Source organism: Physeter macrocephalus, chromosome 1, assembly GCF_002837175.3.
Source record: "Physeter macrocephalus isolate SW-GA chromosome 1, ASM283717v5, whole genome shotgun sequence".
Taxonomy (NCBI): domain Eukaryota; kingdom Metazoa; phylum Chordata; class Mammalia; order Artiodactyla; family Physeteridae; genus Physeter; species Physeter macrocephalus.
Genome location: NC_041214.2, coordinates 86,578,841 through 86,604,167, shown reverse-complemented (window position 1 = coordinate 86,604,167; position 25,327 = coordinate 86,578,841). Strand labels below are relative to the sequence as shown.

The 25,327-nt window shown below is 48.3% G+C and overlaps 1 protein-coding gene across 1 annotated transcript in view; it reads left to right on the top strand.

Moving 5' to 3' along the window:
- XXYLT1 (xyloside xylosyltransferase 1) overlaps window positions 1-14,023 on the top strand; it is an 89,333-nt gene extending 75,310 nt beyond the window's left edge. The window contains exon 3 of the mRNA XM_028494704.2: window positions 12,448-14,023. Coding sequence (XP_028350505.1) covers window positions 12,448-12,844 — 397 coding nt within the window. The 3' untranslated portion in view covers window positions 12,845-14,023. The remainder of the gene's footprint in view (window positions 1-12,447) is intronic.
- The last annotated feature ends 11,304 nt before the right edge of the window (window positions 14,024-25,327 follow it).

The window sequence follows — 25,327 nt, the reverse complement described above, 5'->3', positions numbered from 1 at the left end:
AGTGTTCCATGAGCACTTGAGAAGAATGTGTATTCTGTTGTTTTTGGATGGAATGTCCTATAAATATCAATTAAGTCCATCTTGTGTAATGTATCATTTAAAGCTTGTGTTTCCTTATTTATTTTCATTTTGGATGATCTGTCCATTGGTGAAAGTGGGGTGTTAAAGTCCCCTACTATGATTGTGTTACTGTCGATTTCCCCTTTTATGGCTGTTAGTATTTGCCTTATGTATTGAGGTGCTCCTATGTTGGGTGCATAAATATTTACAATTGTTATATCTTCTTCATGGATCGATCCCTTGATCATTATATAGTGTCCTTCTTTGTCTCTTGTTATAGTTTTTACTTTAAAGTCTATTTTGTCTGATATGAGAATTGCTACTCCAGCTTTCTTCTGATTTCCATTTGCATGGAATATCTTTTTCCATCCCCTCACTTTCAGTCTGTATGTGTCCCTAGGTCTGAAGTGGGTCTCTTGTAGACAGCATATATATGGGTCTTGTTTTTGTTTCCATTCAGCCAGTCTGTGTCTTTTGGTGGGAGCATTTAATCCATTTACATTTAAGGTAATTATCGATATGTATGGTTCTATTACCATTTACTGAATTGTTTCGGGTTGTTCTTGTAGGTCTTTTCCTTCTCTTGTGTTTCTTGCCTAGAGAAGTTCCTTTAGCATTTGTTGTAAAGCTGGTTTGGTGGTGCTGAACTCTCTCAGCTTTTGCTTGTCTGTAAAGGTTTTAATTTCTCCATCAAATCTGAATGAGATCCTTGCTGGGTAGAGTAATCTTGGTTGTAGGTTTTTTTCCTTCATCACTTTAAATATGTCCTGCCACTCCCTTCTGGCTTGGAGAGTTTCTGCTGAAAGATCCGATGTTAACCTTATGGGGATTCCTTTGTGTGTTATTTGTTGTTTTTCCCTTGCTGCTTTTAATATGTTTTCTTTGTATTTAATTTTTGACAGTTTGATTATTATGTGTCTTGGCGTGTTTCTCCTTGGGTTTATCCTGTATGGGACTCTCTGTGCTTCCTGGACTTGATTGACTATTTTCTTTCCTATATTAGGGAAGTTTTCAACTATAATCTCTTCAAATATTTTCTCAGTCCCTTTCTTTTTCTCTTCTTCTTCTGGGACCCCTATAATTCGAATGTTGGTGCGTTTAATGTTGTCCCAGAGGTCTCTGAGACTGTCGTCAGTTCTTTTCATTCTTTTTTCTTTTTTCTGCTCTGCAGTAGTTATTTCCACTATTTTATCTTCCAGGTCACTTATCTGTCCTTCTGCCTCAGTTATTCTGCTACTGAGCCCATCTAGAGTATTTTTCATTTCATTTATTGTGTTGCTCATCGTTGCTTGCTTCCTCTTTATTTCTTCTAGGTCCTTGTTAACTGTTTCTTGCAATTTGTCTATTCTATTTCCAAGATTTTGGATCATCTTTACTATCATTATTCTGAATTCTTTTTCAGGTAGACTGCCTATTTCCTCTTCATTTGTTAGGTCTGGTGTGTTTTTATCTTGCTCCTTCATCTGCTGTGTGTTTTTCTGTCTTTTCATTTTGCTTATCTTACTGTGTTTGGGGTCTCCTTTTTGCAGGCTGCAGGTTCATAGTTCCCGTTGTTTTTGGTGGCTGTCCCCAGTGGCTAAGGTCGGTTCAGTGGATTGAGTAGGTTTCCTGGTTGGGGGACTGCTGCCTCTGTTCTGGTGGATGAGGCTGGATCTTGTCTTTCTGGTGGGTAGGTCCACATCTGGTGGTGTGTTTTGGGATGTCAGTAGCCTTATTATGATTTTAGGCAGCCTCTCTGCTAATGGATGGGGCTGTAGTCCTGTCTTGCTCTTTGTTGGGCATAGGGTGTCCAGCACTGTAGGTTGCTGGTCGTTGAGTGAAGCTGGGTCTTGGTGTTGAGATGGAGATCTCTGGGAGATTTTCGCCGTTTGATATTACGTGGAGCTGGGAGGTCTCTTGTGGATCAGTGTCCTGAAGTTTGTTCTCCCACCTCAGGGACACAGCCCTGACGCCTGGCTGGGGCACCAAGAGCCTTTAATCCACACAGCTCAGAATAAAAGGGAGAAAAAAATAGAAAGGAAAGGAAGGAAGGAAAGAAGAAAGGAAGGGAGGAAGAAAGGAGGGAAGAAAGGAAGAAAGATAAAATAAAGTAGGATAAAATAAAGTTATTAAAATAAAAAGTAATTATTAAGAAGAAAAATTTTATTAAAAAAACAAAAATAACGGTTCAGTCAGAACCCTAGGACAAATGGTGAAAGCAAAGCTATACAGGCAAAATCTCACACAGCAGCACACACATACACACTCACAAAAAGAGAAAAAGGGGAAAATAATAATAAATCTTGCTCCCAAAGTCCACTTCCTCAACTTGGGATGATTCGCTGTCTATTCAGTTATTCCACAGATGCAGGGCACTTCAAGTTGAATGTGGAGCTTTAATCCGCTGCTTCTGAGGCTGCTGGGAGAGACCTCCCCCTCTCCTCTTTGTTCGCACAGCTCCTGGGGTTCAGCTTTGGACTTGACCCCGCCTCTGCACGTAGGTTGTCCGAGGGCATCTGCTGTTTCTATGCAGCGCCCTTAATCCCCTCTCCTTGCACCCCAGGAAGCAAAGAGGGAAGAAAAGGTCTCTTGCCTCTTCGGCAGCTCCAGACTTCTCCTGGACTCCCTCCCGTCTAGCCGTGGTGCGCTAACCCCTTCAGTCTGTGTTCACGCTGCCAACCGCAGTCCTCTACCAGCTTCCGACGGAAGCCTGAGCCTCAGCTCCTAGCCCCCGCCTGTCCCGGCCGGTGAGCAGACAAGCCAGGAGCCGCTGATTCAGGGGCTCTGGCTCACTCAGGCCGGGGGGAGGGAGGGGTATGGTTGCAGGGTGAGCCTGCGTGAGCAGACAAGCCTCTTGGGCTGGTGAGTGCTGGTCGGCACCGGTCCTCCGCGGGAACCTCTCCGCTTTGCCCCCCACACCCCTGTTGCTGCGCTCTTCTCCGTGCCTCCGCAGCTCCCCCAGTCTGCCACCTGCATTCTCCGCCCACAAAGGGGCTTCTAGCGTGTGGAAACCTTTCCTCCTTCACAGCTCCCTCCCACTGGTGCAGGTCCTGTCCCTATTCTTTTGTCTCTGTTTATTCTTTTTTCTTTTGCCCTGGGAAGCTGTCCCTGGATCCCGGGACCCTGGCAGTGGCAGGCTTAACAGGCACCCGGGAGGGGAGGTGTGAAGAGTGACCTGTGCTTGCACACAGGCTTCTTGGTGGCAGCATCAGCAGCAGCCCTCGTGTCCCACGCCTGTCTCTGGTGTCCGCGCTGATAGCCGCGGCTTGTGCCCGTTTCTGGAGCTCCTTTATGCAGCGCCCTTAATCCCCTCTCCTTGCACCCCAGGAAGCAAAGAGGGAAGAAAAGGTCTCTTGCCTCTTCGGCAGCTCCAGACTTCTCCTGGACTCCCTCCCGTCTAGCCGTGGTGCGCTAACCCCTTCAGTCTGTGTTCACGCTGCCAACCGCAGTCCTCTACCAGCTTCCGACGGAAGCCTGAGCCTCAGCTCCTAGCCCCCGCCTGTCCCGGCCGGTGAGCAGACAAGCCTCTTGGGCTGGTGAGTGCTGGTCGGCACCGGTCCTCCGCGGGAACCTCTCCGCTTTGCCCCCCACACCCCTGTTGCTGCGCTCTTCTCCGTGGCTCCGCAGCTCCCCCAGTCTGCCACCTGCATTCTCCGCCCACAAAGGGGCTTCTAGCGTGTGGAAACCTTTCCTCCTTCACAGCTCCCTCCCACTGGTGCAGGTCCTGTCCCTATTCTTTTGTCTCTGTTTATTCTTTTTTCTTTTGCCCTACCCAGGTACGTGGGGGAGTTTCTTACCTTTTGGGATGTCTGAGGTCTTCTGTCAGCGTTCAGTGGGTGTTCTATAGGAGCAGTTCCACATGTAGATGTATTTCTGATGTATTTGTGGGGAGGAAGGTGATCTCCGCATCTTACTCTTCCGCCATCTTCTCTCCCGTTTTTTTTGTTTGTTTGTTTTTTGCTGTATGCGGGCCTCTCACCGTTGTGGCCTCTCCCGTTGTGGAGCACAGGCTCCGGACACGCAGGCTCAGCGGCCATGGCTCACGGGCCCAGCCGCTCTGCGGCATGTGGTATCTTCCCGGACCAGGGCCCGAACCCATATCCCCTGCATCGGCAGGCGGACTCTCAACCACTGCACCACCAGGGAAGCCCCTGCTTTTATTTCTATTGCCTTGGGAGAGTGACCTAAGAAAACATTGGTATGATTATGTCAGACAATGTTTTGCCTGTGTTCTCTTCCAGGAGTTTTATGGTGTCATGTCTTATAATTCTTTAAGCCAGTTTATTTTTGTGTATGGTGTGAGGTTGTGTTCTAACTTCATTGATTTACATGCAGCTGTCCAACTATCCCAACACTACTTGTTGAAGAGACTGGTTTTTCTTCCATTGTATATTCTTGCCACCCTTGTCGAAGAGTAATTGACCATAGGCGTGTGAGTTTATTTCTGGGCTCTCTATTCTGTTCCATTGATCCATAAGTCTGTTTTTGTGCCAGTACCATGCTGTTTTGATTACTGTAGCTTTCTAGTATTGTCTGAAGTCTGGGAGTCTTATGCCTCCTGCTTTGTTCTTTTTCCTCAGGATTGCTTTGGCAATTCTGGGTCTTTTATGGTTTCATATAAATTTTAGGATTGCTTGTTCTAGTTCTGTGAAAAAAAATGTCATGGGTAATTTGATAAGAATCACATTAAATCTGGAGCAGAGTGCCTTCTGGTGGCAAGGTGCACAGAAGGGGGAGCCAAGTGGCTAGCTCATGTGGGGCTTGAAGAACCCTGAGGCCAAGGTGAAGCTCTCATCACAACTGTTGAAATTATTGAGGGTGCCCTAGGGATGGAGCAGAGAAGAAAAGGGTATGGATGGTGGGCAGAGGTGACGAGCAGGGAGGCAAGGAGGCAGCTAGACTGATGGTGTGGCTGCAGTGCCTGGTTGGGGGACAGCTCTGGAAGGGTGTGTCGGGGAGGCAGTGTGCACCCCTGCAGTCTGGGGGAGTGGCAGCAGGATTGGTTTCTACTTGGGGAGGGAGGGCTGGAGATACTTAGTGCTGTCTGGGGTGTCATTCTGTCCTGATCAGTGTTTGTTCAAATGGGAGGCAGAGAATGGGCAGTCGGTGTCAGTAAGAGGGTTTGGAGGGCAGCACCTGGGGAGAGAAGGCCTGGAGGCCCACTGGATTGGATGGGGATGAAGGGGTGAAGGAGGAAGGCTGGGGGCAGTTGGGGCACCTGGGACACAGGGCTGGGGGATGCGGGGTTAAAGTGCACACAGTGGGGGCTTCCCTGGTGGTGCAGTGGTTGGAAGTCTGCCTGCCGATGCAGGGGACGTGGGTTCGTGCCCTGGTCCGGGAGGATCCCACATGCCTCGGAGCGGCTGGGCCCGTGAGCCATGGCCGCTGAGCCCGCACATCTGGAGCCGCAACAGGAGGGGCCACAGCAGTGGGAGGCCCGCGTAACACACAAAGTGCACACAGTGGGCCTGCAGGTCCAGCTGGAGGTCGGTGCGGCTCCTCAGGGGGTCCCACAGCAGATAGAGGGCCCCACGGCCTGTGTCAGTGTTGGGGACAGGCAGCTCAGCTACTCAGAGGTCCTAGCTGTGTCCTCGCTCCTCCATTCCCTGTCAGCACTCTCCAGAATTGTCCTGCCTGCTTTGCACTGTGCTTGTGACACACCTGTGTCCAGCTCCCTGCTGGGCATCTGTTCGAGACTGACCGGGGTCACTCCCCTCTGCATCCCCCCAGCCCCGCTGTGCTGTTGGCAGCTCCACCAACCCTGTAGTAGCCTAGGCCTGAAGCCCCTCCAAGCTCCGTCTGCCTGGCTGAACCCTGCAATGCCTCTTCCCCCATCATCTCTGTCCCTTGTGCCTCCCCCAGTTCCTCGCCATGCAGCCCTCCAGGGCCCAGCCCAGTGCCGTCACCTCAGTGCTCTAGAGCCATTTGTCAGATTGAGTGGTAATGGGTTCCCCAGCCCCACCCACCTGTTCACAGCTCTAGAACAGCAGGTGTGGGAGGAAAGCCGAGACATCCGGCGGGCCGGGGAACGGTGGGAGGGCCAGGGACGGGTCGGATGCTTTAGGGAGGGGCGTCCCACCCCTTCTGTGGGCATGGGGGAGCGGCTGGCACCCTGTGGTGCTGTGCCAGGGGAGGCCTCAGGCCCACTGGAGCCGCCCAGAGGGCTCCAGAGCAAAGGAGAACTGGGGGCGTTCGGAGGGCTGTCCTGCAGCAGGTCAGAGCCTTGCCGGCAGGGGTGTTCACACTCCATGATTCCAATGCTCTGCCAGGTTCTAGAGTCCCACAGAGGTGGACGGATCATAGCCAGTGCTACTTTGGTAACGAGACAGTCAGTCATTCCAGACTCCCTGGAGCAGGAAGCCGTGTCGAAACAAAAACCTGCAGACGCCTGGCTGGTGGACGAGGGCTGGTCCCTGAGATACCACCACACCCTGAGAAGAGCCTGGGCAGGGAGGGCGTCTGCCTTCGGTGGCTGAGTACCCATGGTGACAGCCAGGACCACTCCTAGGGGCCTGGTGCTGGGCAGGGTCTGGCATGTGTTTGCTCCTGGAGTCCAGGACGGCCCTTAGGGGTGTCTCATCCCCATCCCTATGTGATCGCTGAGCAAACCAAGGCCCTGAGAGGCCCAAGGGCTCACCCTGCTGGTCCCTAGCCCAGGCATCCAGGGTCCAGGCATGCAGCCTCCCAGCCCCACCACCGCTGGTGTGTTCACACTCAGGTCTCAGCTCCTTGCTGCACTGCCTGTTTCCTGAGGGCAGGGATGTTCCACTCACCTCCGTATGGGTTGGGTCTGTTAAATATCTGCGTGATCGGCGATTGATCTTCTCAGTTCAGTGTGCTCTGTCGTTCCTGTTCGTCTCATGAAGAACTAGGAGACACAGGAGAGTGGACTTCTGGGCATCTCTCTGCTGACTGACCAGTGCCGATGAGGGGCCCCTGTCAGTCCTACCACTGATAACCTGTGTGACTTTGGGAACATTTCTTACCCTCTGTGACCAGCGGAGTCAGAGACCTCCCTGCTTCAGGCCTTACCAGCAGGAGATCCTAACAAGGGTCAGCTGTGACTCTCGGTGGTAAGAAATGCCCTAGGGAAACAGGCAGTTTAAAGCTTCACGGGGCCGACAGCTCCACGCGGTCCACGCACCCTCCAGTTTGATACCACAAGACAGTGATTCCCCTAGAGAATGAAGGGTCAGCTCCAGTCCCGCAGAACCTCAGCCTCAGCCCGAGGCAGGATGGAGAGACAGTGCCACTGCTGTGAAATCATCCCCACATCCCCTAGAACTGTCTCCTGTCACCTTGCAGGACCGGGGCTGGGTGGAACGCTGGGCTGCCTCTGAGCATGGCTCTTCACTCCTGGCCTTTCCTCTTGGATGACTGGAAAACAGGGTCCCTTCCAAGTCAAACAAGAGCTGATTGGGCCTGGTACACAAGCACGGGCATGAGGGAAGTAGTGTTTCCTGATTCCAGGCTTTGCTGATTAGACGGAGAGCTTTCCCTGGGTGGAGGCCGGCCTCCCTTGCTCCTTAAAGACTTTGCCCTCGACTCTGAGGCACACTCCAGGGGTGAGCCACAGTGAGATGTGCCGCGTGTGAGGCCGTCCTTGTCAATCCCAGACCTTCAACAGGGCCTTCTCAGCCTGAGAACCTACGGCTTGAACTCAGCCTGAGTTGGCACAGGCTTCCAGAACCTCCCTGAGGGGTGTTGTGCAGACTGCCCGGGCCCATCTTTGCTTCTCCCCTCTTGGAAGTGAAAGTAGAAAACTGAGCCTTAGGAGCTGAGAAAGACCAACCCAGGAGAAAAAAATCATGAAGAAACAGGGAGGCAAAAGAGTCTGTGATTAGGGGTGGTGTGCGGGGAGGAGGAAGGGACGATTCATGGCAACGTGGGTCCCTTTCTGGAGAACGTGAGCTTTAGGTTCTCACAGGGCCTGTGGTTGAGAGACTTGTTGGAGTGACCTTAGCAGTGGTCATCAGAGGAAAGACCTGAGGGAGGAGATGGCTCTGCTTTTTCAAAACTATAATACTTCAAACACCCCTTCCTGTAAGGATGGGTTTTCCTCACTAGAACTAGTCCACTAGCTTTTAATAGGCCTTTTTATGATTATTAATTAGGATGTATTCGATATAAAAAATTTAGAAAATGCATCACCCATAACCAGAAGAATGTGCTTGAAGGCTCCTCACTTGTGCCTTCCCAGCAAGCCTCGTCGACTTCTGGAAGGACTCGGTATTTACAACGGACCATCTGCACGAGGCCTCGTTTTACAGTTAAATTTATTTCTAAGGGGGAAGAAACCTTATCCCCTCTAGTGTGGGTCTCCAGGTGACCATGGGAGTGGGAACAAGACTGCACACAGGCCCAAATGAAACAATTAGGCAGCACATGGCTGGGCTGTGGCCATGGAGGTTAATCTGAGAAACTTCTGGAAGCTCTCAGAACTGGATTCCTTCATTCATACAGAGGTTTCCTGCACCCAACACGTGCTACTGGCAGTGCCCTGTGAATATACATGGTCAGCCCAGGCCCCGTGAGGAAGGCAAGGGTCTGGGGTGCTCTCTGACCACTACCCTCCAAGCCAGCAGCGGCTGCATCACCTGATCCCCAGCACCTGTGGCCTTGGGGTCTGCCAACCAAAGTCAGAAATAATATTGAAATCCAAGTGCTGCTCCTTGGAACATTAGCCTGTGGTGGAATCTGAAGTAGTCAAAGATTAAAGGGACCTTGGAGGTCAGAGGCCCTGGATCCGAGTCAGGGCCCTGTCCCTGACAACTGAGAGCCTCTGTTCCCTCTGTTAAAATGCAGGCAACAATGTCGCTGCACTGCTGGGAGAGGAGTGAGGTAGAGAATTGTAAGAGGGCTTTGCAGCCCGCACGTGCTGCCGCGGGTGTGGAAGTGGGGACCCCACCCCGTCAGGCCGCTCCATGTGAGATCAGAGCCCCTTACGTGAGTTCTCATCCCTTCCACGTCCCTGTGTCGCTCTCTACCCCAAGGCTAGCACAGTTCCTCCACAAGAACCAGCTGCCGTGGAAGTCCGAGAAACCCACCATTCCCCTAAGCGGCCGCTCTGTTTTTCTGGGTGCATCTTGGGGTAGCAGGAACACTTTACATAAAGGCAGCAATTTTGTACTTAGAGAATCATTGGTTCCTTTTCAGGCTGTGTTTCTGCTTCAGACACCCCCAGGAAGCTTGCATTTCCAATTTCCTTTCCCTCCCTTGCTTCTCCTTACAAATCATAATGTGCTGATGTCCCAGACCTGGTTCTTTCTGGCTCTTTGTTATAAAATGCCTCTTATGTCTTGATTAAGCAGTGGTCCTAGGCAGCATGTTCCCAAAGAGCCACCTAGGTTATGGTCTCTGCCTGGAAGGATGTTCCATCTACCTCTCTGCCTCTGGCCCTGCCCTCCGGAGCCAGGTCACTCTTGTGCAGACAAGAAGATGTGGGGGAGCTTCCCTGCTGAGGTTGGTAAGGGCGTCCCGGGGCTGCCGGTGGCCCCTCTGCTCCCCAGCTTGCTCAAGAGTCGAAACCCTTCTGAGCCCCCTCTCGTGGGTCCCTGCTTCTCACTCTCCCCACAAACAGACCTGGCAGCGGTGGGTCCAGGGCTCAGAGAAGCAGCAGGTTTCTTCTCGGCAGCGGCAACCGTCCTGACCTCTTCCTGCCCCTGGTGCCAGATGACATCGAAGGCCACGTAGCCTGAGCTGCACTGACCTTTTCCTCAGTCCTTATTGTCACTTCATGGTTCCTGAGGCGCTGCTGTGCCAGGTGCTGAGGAGGCAGAGGCGATGGCAGTGCTGGGAGACCTCACAGACGTGACTGCCGTGCCCGTGCCACGTTCCCCCTCCCGTCCTCTGGGAAGGGAGGACAGAACCGTGGGGGAAGTACAGAAGGACCGGTGGGCTTGATGGAGCATGAGGTGTCCAGGGGCTCCACGAGCACCGGCTCTGCCTCTCCGCTGCCATCTTCTCCTTTCCCCCGGGTCTCTCCTCTCTGGAGAATGAATCCAGTGCCTTGGCAATAGAACCCTCCCCTTAAAAAAGATAGCGGGAGAGAAAAGCCCTGTACCTAAGGTGACACATAACTTGTAGTCTGAACCCAAACATTTCAGTGGATGACCAACCGTCCTGGTTTGCCTGAGACTAGGACAGTTTCTCAGGACATGGGACAGCTGGTCACCTGCTTTAGAAAATGAAAGGATACATGACTATTCATTCAATTTGCAACACTTTGATTTTCCTTATGATTCTTTGGCCAGTGGATTGTTTTAAAGGTGTGTTGCTTAATTTTCAAATATTTAGAAATTTTCTCTATCTATCTAATTTCAAGTGCAATTCCATTGTGGTTAGGGAGCATTCTTTATATGATTTTTAACTTTTTTCAATGTACTGAGACTTGTTTTGTCATCCAGCGTATGGTCTATCTTGGTGAATGTTCCATTTGCAGGAGAAAAGAATGTGTGTTCTGCTGTTGTTGAGTAGGGAGTTCCACAGATGTCGACTAGGTCAAGTTGGTTAGCTTTGTTCAGATCTTCCACATCCTTTGTCTAGTTGCTCTGTCAGTTACTGAGAGAGGGGTAATAAAATTTCCAACTAGAATAGTAAAAAAAAAAAAAAAGAAAAAAAAGAAAAAACCTCACCTGGTTTGAGGGTCCCTCCTCTACCATGCCGTGGTAGCCCAGGTCTATTTGGTAGAATTTTAGCTGGTTTGCAACCTGTTCCTGAAATTAACCATTTGGAAGAAATATGGTAAAATGAACTAACAGTTGTCAAACTGCATTCTAACCCTGCTATGATCCCACCACTGCAGGCTTTAGTGGCTAGAAAGATCTAGCATCTCTGTTTGCTTTGGAAGCTTATTTTTGCCAAGGCTGTTATCACCAAGTAGGCACCAGAGCTCTGTTCCACTCACAGTCCAATTATGGTGAAATTCAGACAATGAACCTGTGTATTCCACTTGTAAGAATGTCCAAATGGAATGCTTTACCCTGGCCAGGAGCAAACTCTCGGCCCCCCCTGTGATATGCGAGACCTCAAGGAAGCTTTCTCTATTCCCAGACCCGGAGAAATGTGTTGAACTGGAAAATGCATCGGGGTGGCCCACCCCAGGTCAGGCCTCTGGTTTTCTTTTCCCTGCGCTGTCCACTTCACTGCACAGCTCCTCCCTGTCGTTGGTCTTGGTCGGGAAGCTGCTCTGTGGGAGGCCAGAGGGTGTCATTTCCAGGCCGGGGGCAGAGCTGGTTTTGCTATGCTGCATCCCCCACCCTACGGACTCTAGGGAAGAGGTGAAGCTGGTAAAACACGTGGGGTGGAGCCTGATGCAGGACACGCCCCAGCCCACTCCTGCCCTTGCCCACGACAAAGGGCCCTCCGTCTTTCCTCCTTCCTCCAAGTCGCAGGCCCCTCTACTGTGACTGCATCTCTGCAGGTATGGAGCCTGGGTGTCTCTCTGCCCCTTCCTGTGCCCATTCTGTGCAGGAACTTGCTGTTAAAGAGGCTAGAGAACAGAGTGGCTCGTGCTCTAACCTTGTCACCCACGGGGAGGTTTCTGGATCTGACTTCCTGTCTCCAGACGGAAACATTTGGATAAAGGACCTAGGAGGGGCCCCTTGGCTCTAACATCCAGTGGACTTAGAGCAGATTTCTAAATCTGCCTATAGAGAGAAATTGAAATTGAGTGGACCTGCTCTCTAAAATTGCTATAATTCTACTTGGCTGTCCCATAGCCACTTTCACTTGACCCATGGGTGGACCTGAGCTGTTTCAGAAATGCTAGGCATGGGGTTTTAATGAATGAGATTTGTTCTGAAGCAAAAAATGATTTTGATTCAGCCTGTGTTTAGCTCCCTATGTCTTTACCTGATCACCATTCAGAACTGTTTCCCAACTTTTCTCTCTCCTCTCCTTTTCAAGATCACAAAGACAAGGGGGTGGAAAATTCCTCCTAGATTTTTACTAACCTCAGAAGTGGACGCTGGAGCCGGATGCCTGGGTTGAGTCCCTGCTTGTGCTGTTTGCTGATTGTGTGACTTTGGGGAAGTCTCTGAACCTCTCTGTGCAGTTTCCTCAGGCGTGAGGTGACATATTGCCTCTGAGAACACCCGTCTCACAGGATGCAGTGCCTGGTGCTCACGAAGTGTGTACAGATGTGATTGATGGAGATGATGATGTCATCCTGAGGGTGGTGGGAAGAACGTGAGGCTTGGACTTGGGAGACTCAGACCGGCTCTGCCTCTTGCTGGCGGTGTGATACAGATTCTGAACCTCAGAATGTCTCAGTTCTCGTAGCTGTAAAACGAGTGAAAATGGAACCTCCCTCCTGGGTGGTTGTGAGGACCCGGGGGAACAGGACTGGCAGACTGTTCCCCCCGCCAACACACATCAAGCTAAATCTGTTCTCTTTCCCCTTCCCAGGCACACATTCTGGCAGTTCCGTCATGAGAACCCCAAGACCCGGGTCGGGGGCCCTCCCCCTGAGGGGCTCCCCGGCTTCAACAGCGGGGTGATGCTGCTCAACCTGGAGGCCATGCGCCAGTCCCCACTGTACGGCCGCCTGCTGGAGCCGGCACAGGTGCAGCAGCTGGCCGACAAGTACCACTTCCGGGGTCACCTCGGGGACCAGGACTTCTTCACCATGATCGGCATGGAGCACCCCGAGCTCTTCCACGTGCTGGACTGTACCTGGAACCGGCAGCTTTGCACCTGGTGGAGGGACCATGGCTACAGAGATGTCTTCGATGCCTACTTCCGGTGTGAGGGCCACGTCAGGATCTACCACGGGAACTGCAACACCCCTATCCCAGAGGCCTAGGCGCCTCCTCGCCCGCCATGCCCTCGGGCTCGGGATCTGGGGAAGGAGAGGGGCGCCTCTCGGACAGGCCCGGGGCAGTGTCTAAACTCCTAGAGAGACACTGCAGGGACGTCCTTGTGATCAGGTGCTGCAGCTCTCCCAGCACACGTTGCTGTCCTGAAGCCATCCAGTGACGACTGGACCCTTTGCCCCCACCGGTGCTCTGGACCGTCTGCCTCCAGGGGCCAGGTGTCATGAAGGACAAACACAGAGACCTCCTCCGGTGGGCTAGGAAGCGAGCATTTGAAAAGAAGGAAGAAAAACAAAACGGTGCCCCTTGCCTTCAGCCCCCAAAGAATGGAAATCCTTTTAAGAACTGGGCTTTCTTCGACCAAATATAAACTTATTTTAAATCGACAGGTGAGACAGAGCAAACAGTACTGCTGTAGCTCCCAGTGAGCTCTAAATGCGTGAGCCAGGGTTTTAACAACCAGCCCAGAGTTTAAGCATCCAAAGGAATGCTGGCCTTCCACACGCGCGTCGTAGGAGGCTGTGTGGTTAGTCTCACGATGCTCGTGGTGCCTGGTGGAGATGTGGAGATCCCACCTCCTTGGGGAGGGCCTTCAGCAGCACCTGTGGCCCACATAAGAAAACTGGTCTCATTATTTTAACCTTCACAGCATTTACATCCCAACTGCATCACAGAACCTCATAATCCCGTATTCATCTGATCCAGCTCCAGGTGACCAGACTCTGCTCTGAAATCAGATCTGCCATCAAAGAAGAGATTGGCCACCCACAAGGACAGGTGATGGAATTGTCTGGATTGGGAAGACTCATTCCAAAGAGGAGCCCAGCAGTGCCCTAGTGTAACCATGCAGCTTGGAAGGGGTGTCGCTCTTAGACTTATAAGCATTCTAGTCTCTTTATGTGGAAGAATCATCCTTGTGACTTTATTGCACCAGGTCAGACCCTATACCTTACAAGAAATTAGGCTGTCATTACTTGATTTCTGCTTTAATGAGTTCTCCTGTAAGTGAGCTACAAACACGAAGCCTCTATTGGTCCATTTTGTATAATCCACCTGAGGTCCTTGGGGAAGAAGTGTTGTTGGATTTTCATCTTATTTTATTTCAATTTCATTTATTTTATTTTTTTCCACCATGAGTGAGAATAGCTAATAAATAATCTTTGAGAACACAATGATTTATGCTGTTTGCTCTCTGATCACAGTTTCCCGCTACCTGAGGATCTGAATCAAGAGTGTGATCGATGTCATTCAGTCTCCCTCCCCACGTGATTAAGCTAATAAGCGTGCTCACAGTGGGTCTCTGGGGCCTAAGGGGGACCACGTCTGAGAAGGTTATACTGGGCTCAAAATGGAGAATCATTTCATTTCAGGTATTGACAGGCTGGTCTAATTCTAGGAGCAAAACCCACCACCGCATCCCTTCTCATCTGCTTACCCCTAACTGTCCACCTACATCATCCCCTGATGAAACGGAGCACATGTCTCACCTAACTCTCAGCTCTGACAGAATGGGTCTGTCCTCTTAGGAACTTGATTTCCTATTTATTGCTACCAATTATTATTATTATTTTTTTTTTACTGGTTTTTGAGAGACGGCAATCTTATTTATTTATTTTACTTATTTATTTATTTATTGGCTTTGTTGGGTCTTTGTTGCTGCGTGCAGGCTTTCTCTGGTTGCAGCGAGTGAGGGGCTACTGTTCGTTCCAGTGCATGGGCTTCTCATTGCGGTGGCTTCTCCTGTTGCGGAGCATGGGCTCTGGGTGCACAGGCTTTAGTAGTTGTGGCTCGCGGGATCTAGAGCACAGGCTCAGTAGTTGTGGCGCACGGGCTTAGTTGCTCCGTGGCATGTGGGACCTTCCCGGACCAGGGATTGAACCCGTGCCCCCTGCACTGGCAGGTGGATTCTTAACCACTGCGCCACCAGGGAAGTCCAATTGCTACCAATTATTGAATGTCTGCTGTGTGCCAAGCATTGTATTATGTGTGATAGTGACACTATCACTGATACTTGTGAAAACCTCATTAAGGTAATTCAGATTCTAAAATTTATTGTAATAAAATAAGAGATGTGGACAGAGTCACTGTTTATCACAGCCTTTTTTATAATAGAAAAAAATTGGGAGCAACTGAAAATGCTGAATAGGGGAGTGGATAAATAATGTGTGTTACAGCCATATAATGGAATACTTTAGGCATTAAAAATCATATTTTTGAAAAACGCCTTGGAAAATGCTTATAATATGCTATTAAGTAACGAATGCAAAATACAAAATTATATGCATAGTATGATCCTAATTTTATTTTTTAAATTACAAATATGTGTATGTAAATATATAAAGAGACAGAGAGCCTGCCTGTTCTGCTGTATTTCATTAGTTCAACTCCTAAAAAAAATCATGTGTTTCAAACACCACATTAAAAAAACCAATTATTTTAATGGGGAAAAAAATTGAGTGAAACACCGGAGCATTTTACACTCACAATAGCAAAGGTATTTTTCCTGCAATAATTTCAATAGTTACAGTGTTTCTATAGCTATGAATGTATTTTGTCATTACAAGGAAAAAGCAATAAACTGATCAGAATGGGCAAAAGCCAAAGAGAATCTTGTTTACCTTTGAGATCACCTACTCAGGAGTTTCCCCCTTCTCTGTCACAAGTAATCTTGACCTTACAACTCCATGGTGAACAGCAAAATAACTCAACAGGAAACCCAGCCAGACTAACAAAGCCATCATGTGCTCCTGTGCTTTTCCACAAGCAACTTTTTGACAAATACTGGAAGGCTGGTTCCTGGTTGGGATCCTGTTATAATCAATGCAACGCAAACATAATTAATTGTGCTGTGTGAGTGGAACATATGCCTGTAGTATGAATTGAACAGAAGTCCAAAAAGAGAACCTTTCTGGGTAGTAGGATTAAGTGCTTTTTAATTTTCATCTGTATTTACTTCTATATTTTCCATAGTGAAAACTACTTTTAAAGATAAACAATAAAGGCTATAAAATTCTAGCCACACGCTTTCCCTCCGATTACAGGTAAGCATCATCCTAGCCACTTTACAGCTCACAGTTGGCCATGGTTACCATCATCCATAAGAAAACATAATCTTGGTTAAATAGGCTCTGGGTTTTCAACTTTCCCTATGGATGCCCTAGTTCTCCAAATAAAAAGGAACTAATAATAGCATCTCTAGGTTGCTTTCATTTCTGATACCGTCATCTTTTGTGTGTACACAAATGACGATGGCCTTTGGAAGGCTTGCGGCCTCGCTGAAGAGATTTATTCTTGTATATGTGTCAAAACCAAACTACAGCATCCCCCTTTCCATAACATCTCATCAAGCTAAGGAGTGACGTGCTGGTTCAGTGGGCCCAACTTAGGATACCCCGGGGGCTCATGGGCTAAGGGGGCAAGTGCAGCCGTGACTTGGCAAGTTTTAACCAAAGGCCAAACCTCTACTTATCCTAAGACCTGATCTCAGCATGGAGCCCCGAGGTTGGGCTGAACATGGAGTTTGGCAGGGCGAGCAGAGATTTCTAGGCAAGCAAGGTGGTATCACAGAGAGAACCTCCCACCTGAGACAGGCCTTGCTTTGGGTCCATGTTCTGCCCTCACTACCTGGGCAATCTTGGACAAGCAAGATCACCTCTTTCCTCATTTCTAGACACAAGTAATGAGAACTCCTTCAAAGCAGTGTTGCTGGAAGCAAAGAGTTGTGTAAGGGCTTGGTAGGCTGAGAAATAATACACAGATGCAAGGGAATTCTTAGAGTTACTACTGAAAACACTGTTTTAAAATAATAAATGAGCCATTTGGGGCTCATTAAATGTCATCCCTAAACTCCTTGGATGACCAGACACTCGCCTGTAGGCTGTCTGATTTTTTGTTAGCCACGCCACTCTGCAGAGGCCTGGGTGTGCCCAGGAGGCTGGGGGTCCTTGGGTAAACCCTCTCCCTTCTCTGGGATCAGTTTCTTCATCTGTGAAAATCAGGGGATAAGTGGACTGGCCTAGATCTCCAAGCAGCCCCCGCCCTGGCTCTGTTGGAAGTAACATGTTTTTCTGCATCCATTGGGGTGCACGTGGCAGGGAGTTGAAATCAAATGCAGAACCTTCAGACCTTCACTCACCAGTCACCAACTTGGAATTTATGCCCATTCAAATGGAAACTCACTCAAAATGTACTGTTAGCACACTCCCTTCCCGTCAAACAGGATAGGCAAAGTGAGGAATACAGACAAACTGGGGCGGGGGGGGGCGCTGGGAGTGGTATTTAAAATCGAGAGAGAACCAAAAATCTTGTCTGAGCTTTCAGCTTATGTAACCCACCCGAGTGCCTCCCAGGCAGAGCTGCTCGATAGATGGACCCACACCACCATGGGTCTCACCCTGGGGAGGCCTGAGCCTCGAGTCCCCCAGCCAGTAGAGATGCCCTGCAGGACACAATGAGCGGACTGGCCAGTCACTCCCTAAGGTGCCTGTAAAGATCAAAAACACTTCCGGAGTGAAGGCTTCTTTAACTGGGGCTGGTTCAGCTCCCAGAGTGTCTCCAGGTGTACCCGCATTCTGAGGGAGACCTGTCTGCTCCATGCATCTTCGTGAGCACCCCACATCCCCAGAGCCTTAGAAGCCAGCTGCTATCTCCAGCCCTCCTTCCCTGATGGGAGGACTGGGGCAAATCCTCTGAACCCCGCTCCCTGTACACAGGCCTGAGCAGGACCATGCAACACAGAGCAGAGCCTGGGGTGTTTCTGGCCCTGATGTGGAGTCCCTCTGGGTGCCAAAACTGAGTCAAGAAGAAAGATAACATGAACAGACTGATCACTAGAAGGGAAATCGAATCTGTAATTTAAAAAAAACCAAAACACCGAACTCCCTGCAAACAGAAGTCCAGGACCAGATGGCTTCACTGGGGAATTATACCAGACATACAAAGAACTTATACTGATCCTTCTCAAACTCTTCCAAAAGTCCAAGGAGGAGGGAACACTCCCAAAGTTATTCTATGAAGCTCCTATCGCCCTGATACAAAACCAGACAGAGACACTACCAAAATACAAAATTAAAGGCCAATATCTTTGATGAATATAGAAGCAAAAATCCTCAACAAAATATGAGCAAACTGAAGCCAACAATACATAGAAAGGATCATACACCATGATCTAGTTGGATTCATTCCAGGGTTGCAAGGATGGTTCAATATGTTCAAATCAATCAATATGATAGACCACATCAACAAAAGGAAAGACAAGAACCACATCCAAGCTGCCCCAGGTAGAACCCGGTGTTCCCCCATTATGTCATCCTGCCGTCTCTCAGGAAGGCCTCTTCTGTCACATCCCAGGCAGCCAGGAAGCTGTAACGCTCTAACCCTCATCCAACCTGGGCCTGGCACTTCCCAAAGCACAGAATGCTTTTACCCGAAGCACGAAGCTGGGCTAAGAGCTCCTGCTAGATGTGTGTAGTTTCTGTGCTTGAAGGCGTGCTGTCAGAGATGTAAGTAACCCTCTTTTGTTAGCAACAATCTGAGCCATAAAGTGGTAGGGATGTCGATAATCTTCCAAGGCTAAGTGAACACATGCTTTGAAAAATGTAAGTCCTTGTTCACAGGCAGCTTCAGTGTAAACTTGGGTCCATCTCATCCTGTCCCACCTTTCAGGGAAACCAACCTTCTCTCTGATCCAGGAAGCCATGACAACCCTCCTCCCCTGCAGCATCTCCCTGGGAGCCCTGTGGCCTCTCCTCTCCCGCCTGCCTTCCCTGGCCCAGCCTCCTTCCCCAGGGGTCCCCAGGATCCCCTACCACCACCCCACATGCTTTGAAACTTCCCAGCTGGGGCTCCCACCATCTCACCCTGTGTCCAAACCACTGTGTGCTATGATCTCACACCACTCCCCACCTCTCCTTACAGGGCTTATGCTGCACCCCTCCAGGAAGCAGGCTCTGAGGTGACTTATGTGCAGGAGGCTTCCTGGGGAGGGTTCTGTGGGAGAGGAGGGGAGCAGGACTGGGCAAGGAGAAGCTGAGCTGTGAGGCAGTCATGATGAAGGCCTCAACCAGTCTCATACAGAACTCTGGAGCTGGGGCAGCCTTGCAGAGGAGCCCTGGATGCAGCCTGGCAGCAGGGCCTTCAACCCTCTCCTGTCCAGTCATGACACAGGCTGCTCCAGGGGGAGTCTGGGTAGCACACCAGTGTCCACTCTGGAAGCCCTGGCCCTGCAGCCCAGCTGCCCACAGCCCTCCTCCCGCATCTTCCTCCTCGGCTTTCCTCTGAACTACTCTTTGCTCTTTCTCTCAAAGTCCTTCAGCTGTGGACATTTCCTGATTCAGCTCTGCCCTCTTCCGGGTTTCCTGGCCCCTTCTTTGAGCAGGAGTCCAGGCCCAGGCTCTCTGGTGACACTGTCCTGCTCTTACAGCCAGCATACCCCAATGTGCCAGGCCAGTCCTATTGGCAACACAAGGGAAGGTCATCTGATGTTTGTAGGGAGCAAGGCCTTATCTGCTGTCCCTTCCCTCCAGACTTGGTTCCTACCTGCCTCTGCATTTTCCAAGATCTGTGTGTGGCCCAGGGCACACAGACAGGCTGTAGGGATTCCACTTGGCAGGAAGAGCAAGACCTTGGCCAACTTGACAGGTGGGGTGCTCTCCAAAGGTCAGGAACCCCACCAAACACAAGGGAGCATCTGCCGTTGCCAGGGCTGATGTTAAAGTTGTGAGCCTCTACTGGGGTTACCTCCTGCATACTGTAGGGAAAAGGACAGAGGACTAATTCTGTGCCGAGAGCATGGGCTTTGGAGGAGGGGGACCCAAGCTGATACCCCAGCTGTGACACTGTTCATCTGGGTGTGTCATAGATATTTACCAAGCCCCCGCTGTGGGTTAGATTCTGGGGTCACAGTGGTGAAGTGTGAGCCAGTCCCTACTCCAGCAGAAGTTCTCACAGAGTGAGGTAGTCTCACTACCACGGGTGCTCTGAGAGGGGGCTATGGGTGCATATAGAGGGGTACCCTAGGACCTGGACTAGGGGTAAGGGATGCATCCTGGAGTATGCGACAAGAACCGCAACCCCTGGTGAGAGAGAGCATGGCTGTGTGGCCTTGAGGAACATACTTGACCTCTCTGAGTCTCCCAGTTATACCCACCTGCTGGCCATAGTGAGGACTAAGTGAAATAACATAAGTATCATAGTCTCTGGTCCCAACTCATGGACCAGAGTTCCAACACATGGTGGCTATTACTATGATAGATACAGGGACCTACCATTTTCTGGGAATGAGGTAATTCCCTGAGCTCTGTGGATAAGTGTGAGCTAAGGACTTTGTTCTATCCAGGGTCTGGGTGGGACTTGGGCTGCTAGGGTTCTCAGTCTTGCCCTGCTACAGCCACCGACTTGCCGTGTGACCCCGAGCACCTTACATCCCATCTCTAACCTTATCTGCATCTTTTGTAACAGAAACGAGTTGGACCAGAGTCTGTACTTCAAGGCCTAGCTGGAAATAAACATTTAATATCCACACTGGGGAGGAGGGATCAAGATGGTAGAGTAGGATGAAGTGGAGCTCACTCCCCCCACACACACATGCAAAAAAGTGTACATGTGGAACAATTCTCAGAGAAAACAAACTGGAAACTGGCAGAAGAACTCTTATACAAACAAAGCTACAAGAAAGATCTCCACATAACCAGGTAGGACCAAAACAAAAAAGACAGGGTGGAGCCAGCACCCCTGGGAGGGATCTATAAAAGATAGAAGGTCCACAGGGGCAGGCCCTTGCCCTGGGGAGCCCCTTTATCTGCTGGGAGGTCCACTGGGACAGATCGAGGGGCTGGAGGGGCCTGGACTCTGTCCTCGAGGAGTGTGGTCCAGTCTGAACCTCAGAGCCCACTGTCAGCACATGCACGGCAGGGCAGGTCCTCTGGGCAGACTTTGTTGGCATGCACAGTGGAGGCGGGTCAGGCCACATCCGACTTTGTCAGAGCGAACACCAGGTGGTGCCACAGAAACTCACGTCTCGGGTGGACAGCCCTTGGGGAGGAGTACACAGTGGTTCAGAGCGCTCCAGCTCTGCCCACCCCACACCTCAGCTTGGAGCCAGATCTGGGGCTCACAAGTCCTGGGAGAAGCCTGCCAAAGAGGCAGCCCAGGTCCCAGGCAGTAGCACAACCACTTCAATTCCTGTAGCCACAGTGCCCTGGCCCCCAGCACTGACCCACGCACACCACAGCCTAGCACTAGGTTTGGGACAAACACAACAGAGAAATGGACATGACCCTGGGCTGCTTCTGGGCAGAACCACATGGGCCACCTGTGCAAGTGTCTAGGTTCTCTGTGACCACACAAGCCTCACTTGCTTCAGTGATCACCTCCTTTGGGACAGAGCATGCACTCAAGGGCAATGGAGGCTTATGATACCTGACCCTCAAGGCTTCTACTCCAACAACTGGGGAGCAGACCCCACTCCTGACAGCGCTATGACAGCCCCAAAGCACAGAGTAGGCCCTGCCCAACATCCAGTACAGGCTCTGGTCACCACGACACTAATCACACCCCCTATTAAGGGGATAATGGCCAACACACTGAGGAAAGATCTAGCTGGCATCCATACTGAAAACAGCCCTTGCACCAAAAATATTGGACTCACACCATCTACACAGGGATGCTCTCACATAAAGAGCCCTTCAAGACCACAGTAGATAACAGTTTCTCCTAAATTCATAGAGAGAAAGCTAAGTAAAATGAAAAAGTACAGGAACTACTCCCAATTAAAAGAGCAAGAGAATTCCTTTGAAAGAACAATGAAACAGACCTCACCAGTCTACTAGACCCCAAGTTCAAAAAGGAGGCAGTAAAAATACTGATGGGATTAAGAAAGATTACTGACACAAATGCAGATCACTGCAACAAGGAACTAGAAACTATAAAGAAGAACCAATCAAAATTAGTTAACTCAATTGCCAAGAAAAAAACCAATCTAGAAGCAATGAATAGCAGACTAAATAATGCAGAAGAACAAATAAGTGATCTGGAAGATAGAATATTGGAAATCACCCAATCAGAAGAGCAGACAGAAAGACAAATGGAAAAAAAAAAATGAATGCAACATACGAGATCTATGGGATAAGATAAACAGTGCCAACCTACATATAATAGGGATTCCAGAAGGGGAAAAAAGAGAAAGGGGAATCAAAAATGTATTTGAAGAAATTATGGCTGAAAATTTCCCAAAGCTAAAGAAGGAAACAGATATCAAGGAAGCACAGAGGGTCCCAAACAAGATGAAACCAAACAGACCCACACCAGGACACTTAAAATGGCAAAAATTAAAGAGGGGATTCTAAAGGCAGCAAGAGAAAACCAAAGAGTCAGTTACAAGGGAAGCTCCAAAAAACTATCAGCTGACTTCTCTACAGAAACTTTGCAGGCCAGAAGGGAGTGGCACCATATATCCAAAATCTTGAAAGGGAAAAAGGCAACCTGGGATACTCTACCCAGCAAGATTATCATTTAGAATAGTCAGAGAGATAAAGAATTTCTCAGACAAGCAAAAACTAAAAGAATACAGCAATACTAAACCTACCCTAGAAGAAATATTGAAAGGTCTCTTCTAAATAGAAAAGAAACAAGAATCTATAGGAAAGGGAAAATCACAATAGGAAAGGCAAATAAATAAAAGGATTGAAGATCACTTAAATAAGCCAGTACATATGTTAAAAAAACAATCAAAAAACTGTAAAAGCTATGATAACTACTACAATAGTAGCAAAAGGATAAACGTGAAGATGTAAAATAGGACATCAAAAGCACAGAATGTGGGTGGGGCGGGGAAGTAAAAAAATGTAGACCTCTTATAATGTGTTTGAGCCTATATGACTACCGGTCTAAAGCAGGTAGATTTAGTTATGGGTTAACATACTTGAAAACCTAATTAGCGGGACCTAATTAAACTTAAAAGTTTTTGCACAGCAAAGGAAACCATAAACATGACAAAAAGACCACCTATGGGAGAAAATATTTGCAAATGATGCAGCCAACAAGGGATTAATCTCCAAACTATACAAACAGCTCATGCAGCTCAATATCAAAAAGACAAACAACCCACTCAAAAAATGAGAAGATCTAGATAGACATTTCTCCAAAGAAGACAAACAGATGGCCAAAAGGCACTTGAAAAAAATGCTCAATATCACTAATTATTAGAGAAATAAATGCAAATCAAAACTACAATGAGGTATCACCTCACACCAGTCAGAATGGCCATCATCAAAAAGTCTACAAATAATAAATACTGGAGAGGGTGTAGAGAAAAAGGAACCCTCCTACACTGTTGGTGGGAATGTAAATTGATACAGTCATTATGGAGAACAGTATGGAGGTTCCTTAGAAAACTAAAAATAGAGTTACCATATGATCCAGCAATCCCACTACTGGGCATATATCTGGAGAACACCATAATTCGAAAAGATACATGCACCCTAATGTTCATAGCAGCACTATTTACAATAGCCAAGACATGGAAGCAACTCAGATGTCCATCAGCAGATGAATGGATAAAGATGTAAAGATGTGGTATATATATATATACAATGGAATATTACTCAGCCATAAAAAGAATGAAATACTGCCATTTGCAGCAACATGGATGAACCTAGAGATTATCATACTAAGTGAAGTAAGCCAGACAAAGACAAACATACGATATCACTTATACATGGAATCTAAAAAATAATGATAGAAATGAACTTATATACAAAACAGAAATAGACACACAGACACAGAAAACAAACTTATGGTTACCAAAGGGGAAAGGAGGGGGGAGGAATAAATTAGGAGTTTGGGATTAACATATACACTATAATATATAAAGTAGATCACCAACAAGGCCCTCCTGTATAGCACAGGGAACTATACTCAATATTTTGTAATAACCTAGAAGGGAAAAGAATCTGAAAAAAATAGATATATATGTGTGTGTTTAATGGAATCACTTTGCTGTACACCTGAAACTAACACAACATTGTAAATCAACTATAATTTTTTAAAAATGGGAAAAATGATGTAAAATAGGACATCAAAATCACAGAATGTGGGGGAGGGGAATAAAATAATGTAGACCTCTTAGAATGTGTTTGAACCTATATGACTACCAGTCTAAAGCAAGTAGATACAGTTATCGGTTAATGTACTTGAAAATCAGGGTAACCACAAATCAAAAACTTACAACAGATTCACAGAAACTGGAAAAAAAAAAAAAAAAAAAGGCTCAAGCATAATACAAAAAAGTACCCCATCAAACCAAAGAAGGAAAAACAAAAAGAAGGAGAAAGGAACAAAGAAGAACTACAAAGTCAACTGGAAAAAAAAGGTTTAAAATGACAATAAATACATACTTATCAGTAATTACTTTAAATGTCAATGGCCTACATGCCCCAATCAAAAGACATTGAGTGGCAGATTGGATAAAAAAAAAAAAATGGACCTTCAATATGCAGCCTATAAGAGACCCACTTTATGGTGAAAGACACATAGATTGAAAGTGAGGGGATGGAAAAAGGTATTTCATGCAAATGGAAATGAAAAGAAAGTGAGGGGAGGCAATACTCATATCAGACACAATAGACTCTAAAACAAAGTCCATAAAGAAAGACAAAGAAGGACACTATATAATGATACAGGGATCAGTACAAGAGGATATTACACTGGTTAACATATATGCACCCAATAGAGGAACACTTAAATACACAGAACAAATACAAGCAGATATAAAGGGAGAAATTAACAGCAATACAATTATAATAGGAGATTTTAATATCCCTTTGACATCAATGGACATATCTTCCAGACAGAAAAATCAATGACAAAAGAGATCATAAATGACATAATAGAACAGTTGGACTTAATTGTATCTACAGTACACTATATCCAAAAAAACCCAGAATACACATTTTGTTCAAGTGCACATGAAACATTCTCTAGGACTGACCACATACTCAGACACAAAACAATCCTCAACAGATTTAAGAGGACTGAAATCATTTCAAACATCTTTTCTGACCACAAAGGTATGAGACTAGACTTCAACCACAGAGAGAAAAACAGGAATAAAATGATCACATGGAGACTAAACAGCATGCTACTAAAAAAACAAGTGGGTCAACAATAAAATCAAAGGGGAAATCAGAAAATAACTTGAGACAAATAACAATGAACCTCACAGCATCTATGGGATGCAGCAAAAGCGGTTCTAAGAGGGAAGTTCATAGTGATACAGGCCTTCCTCAAAACACAAGTAAGGGCTTCTCTGGTGGCGAAGTGGTTGAGAGTCCGCCTGCCGATGCAGGGGACACAGGTTCGTGCCCCGGTCCGGGAAGATCCCACATGCCGCAGAGCGGCTGGGCCCGTGAGCCATGGCCGCTGAGCCTGCGTGTCCGGAGCCTGTGCTCCACAACGGGAGAGGCCACAACAGTGAG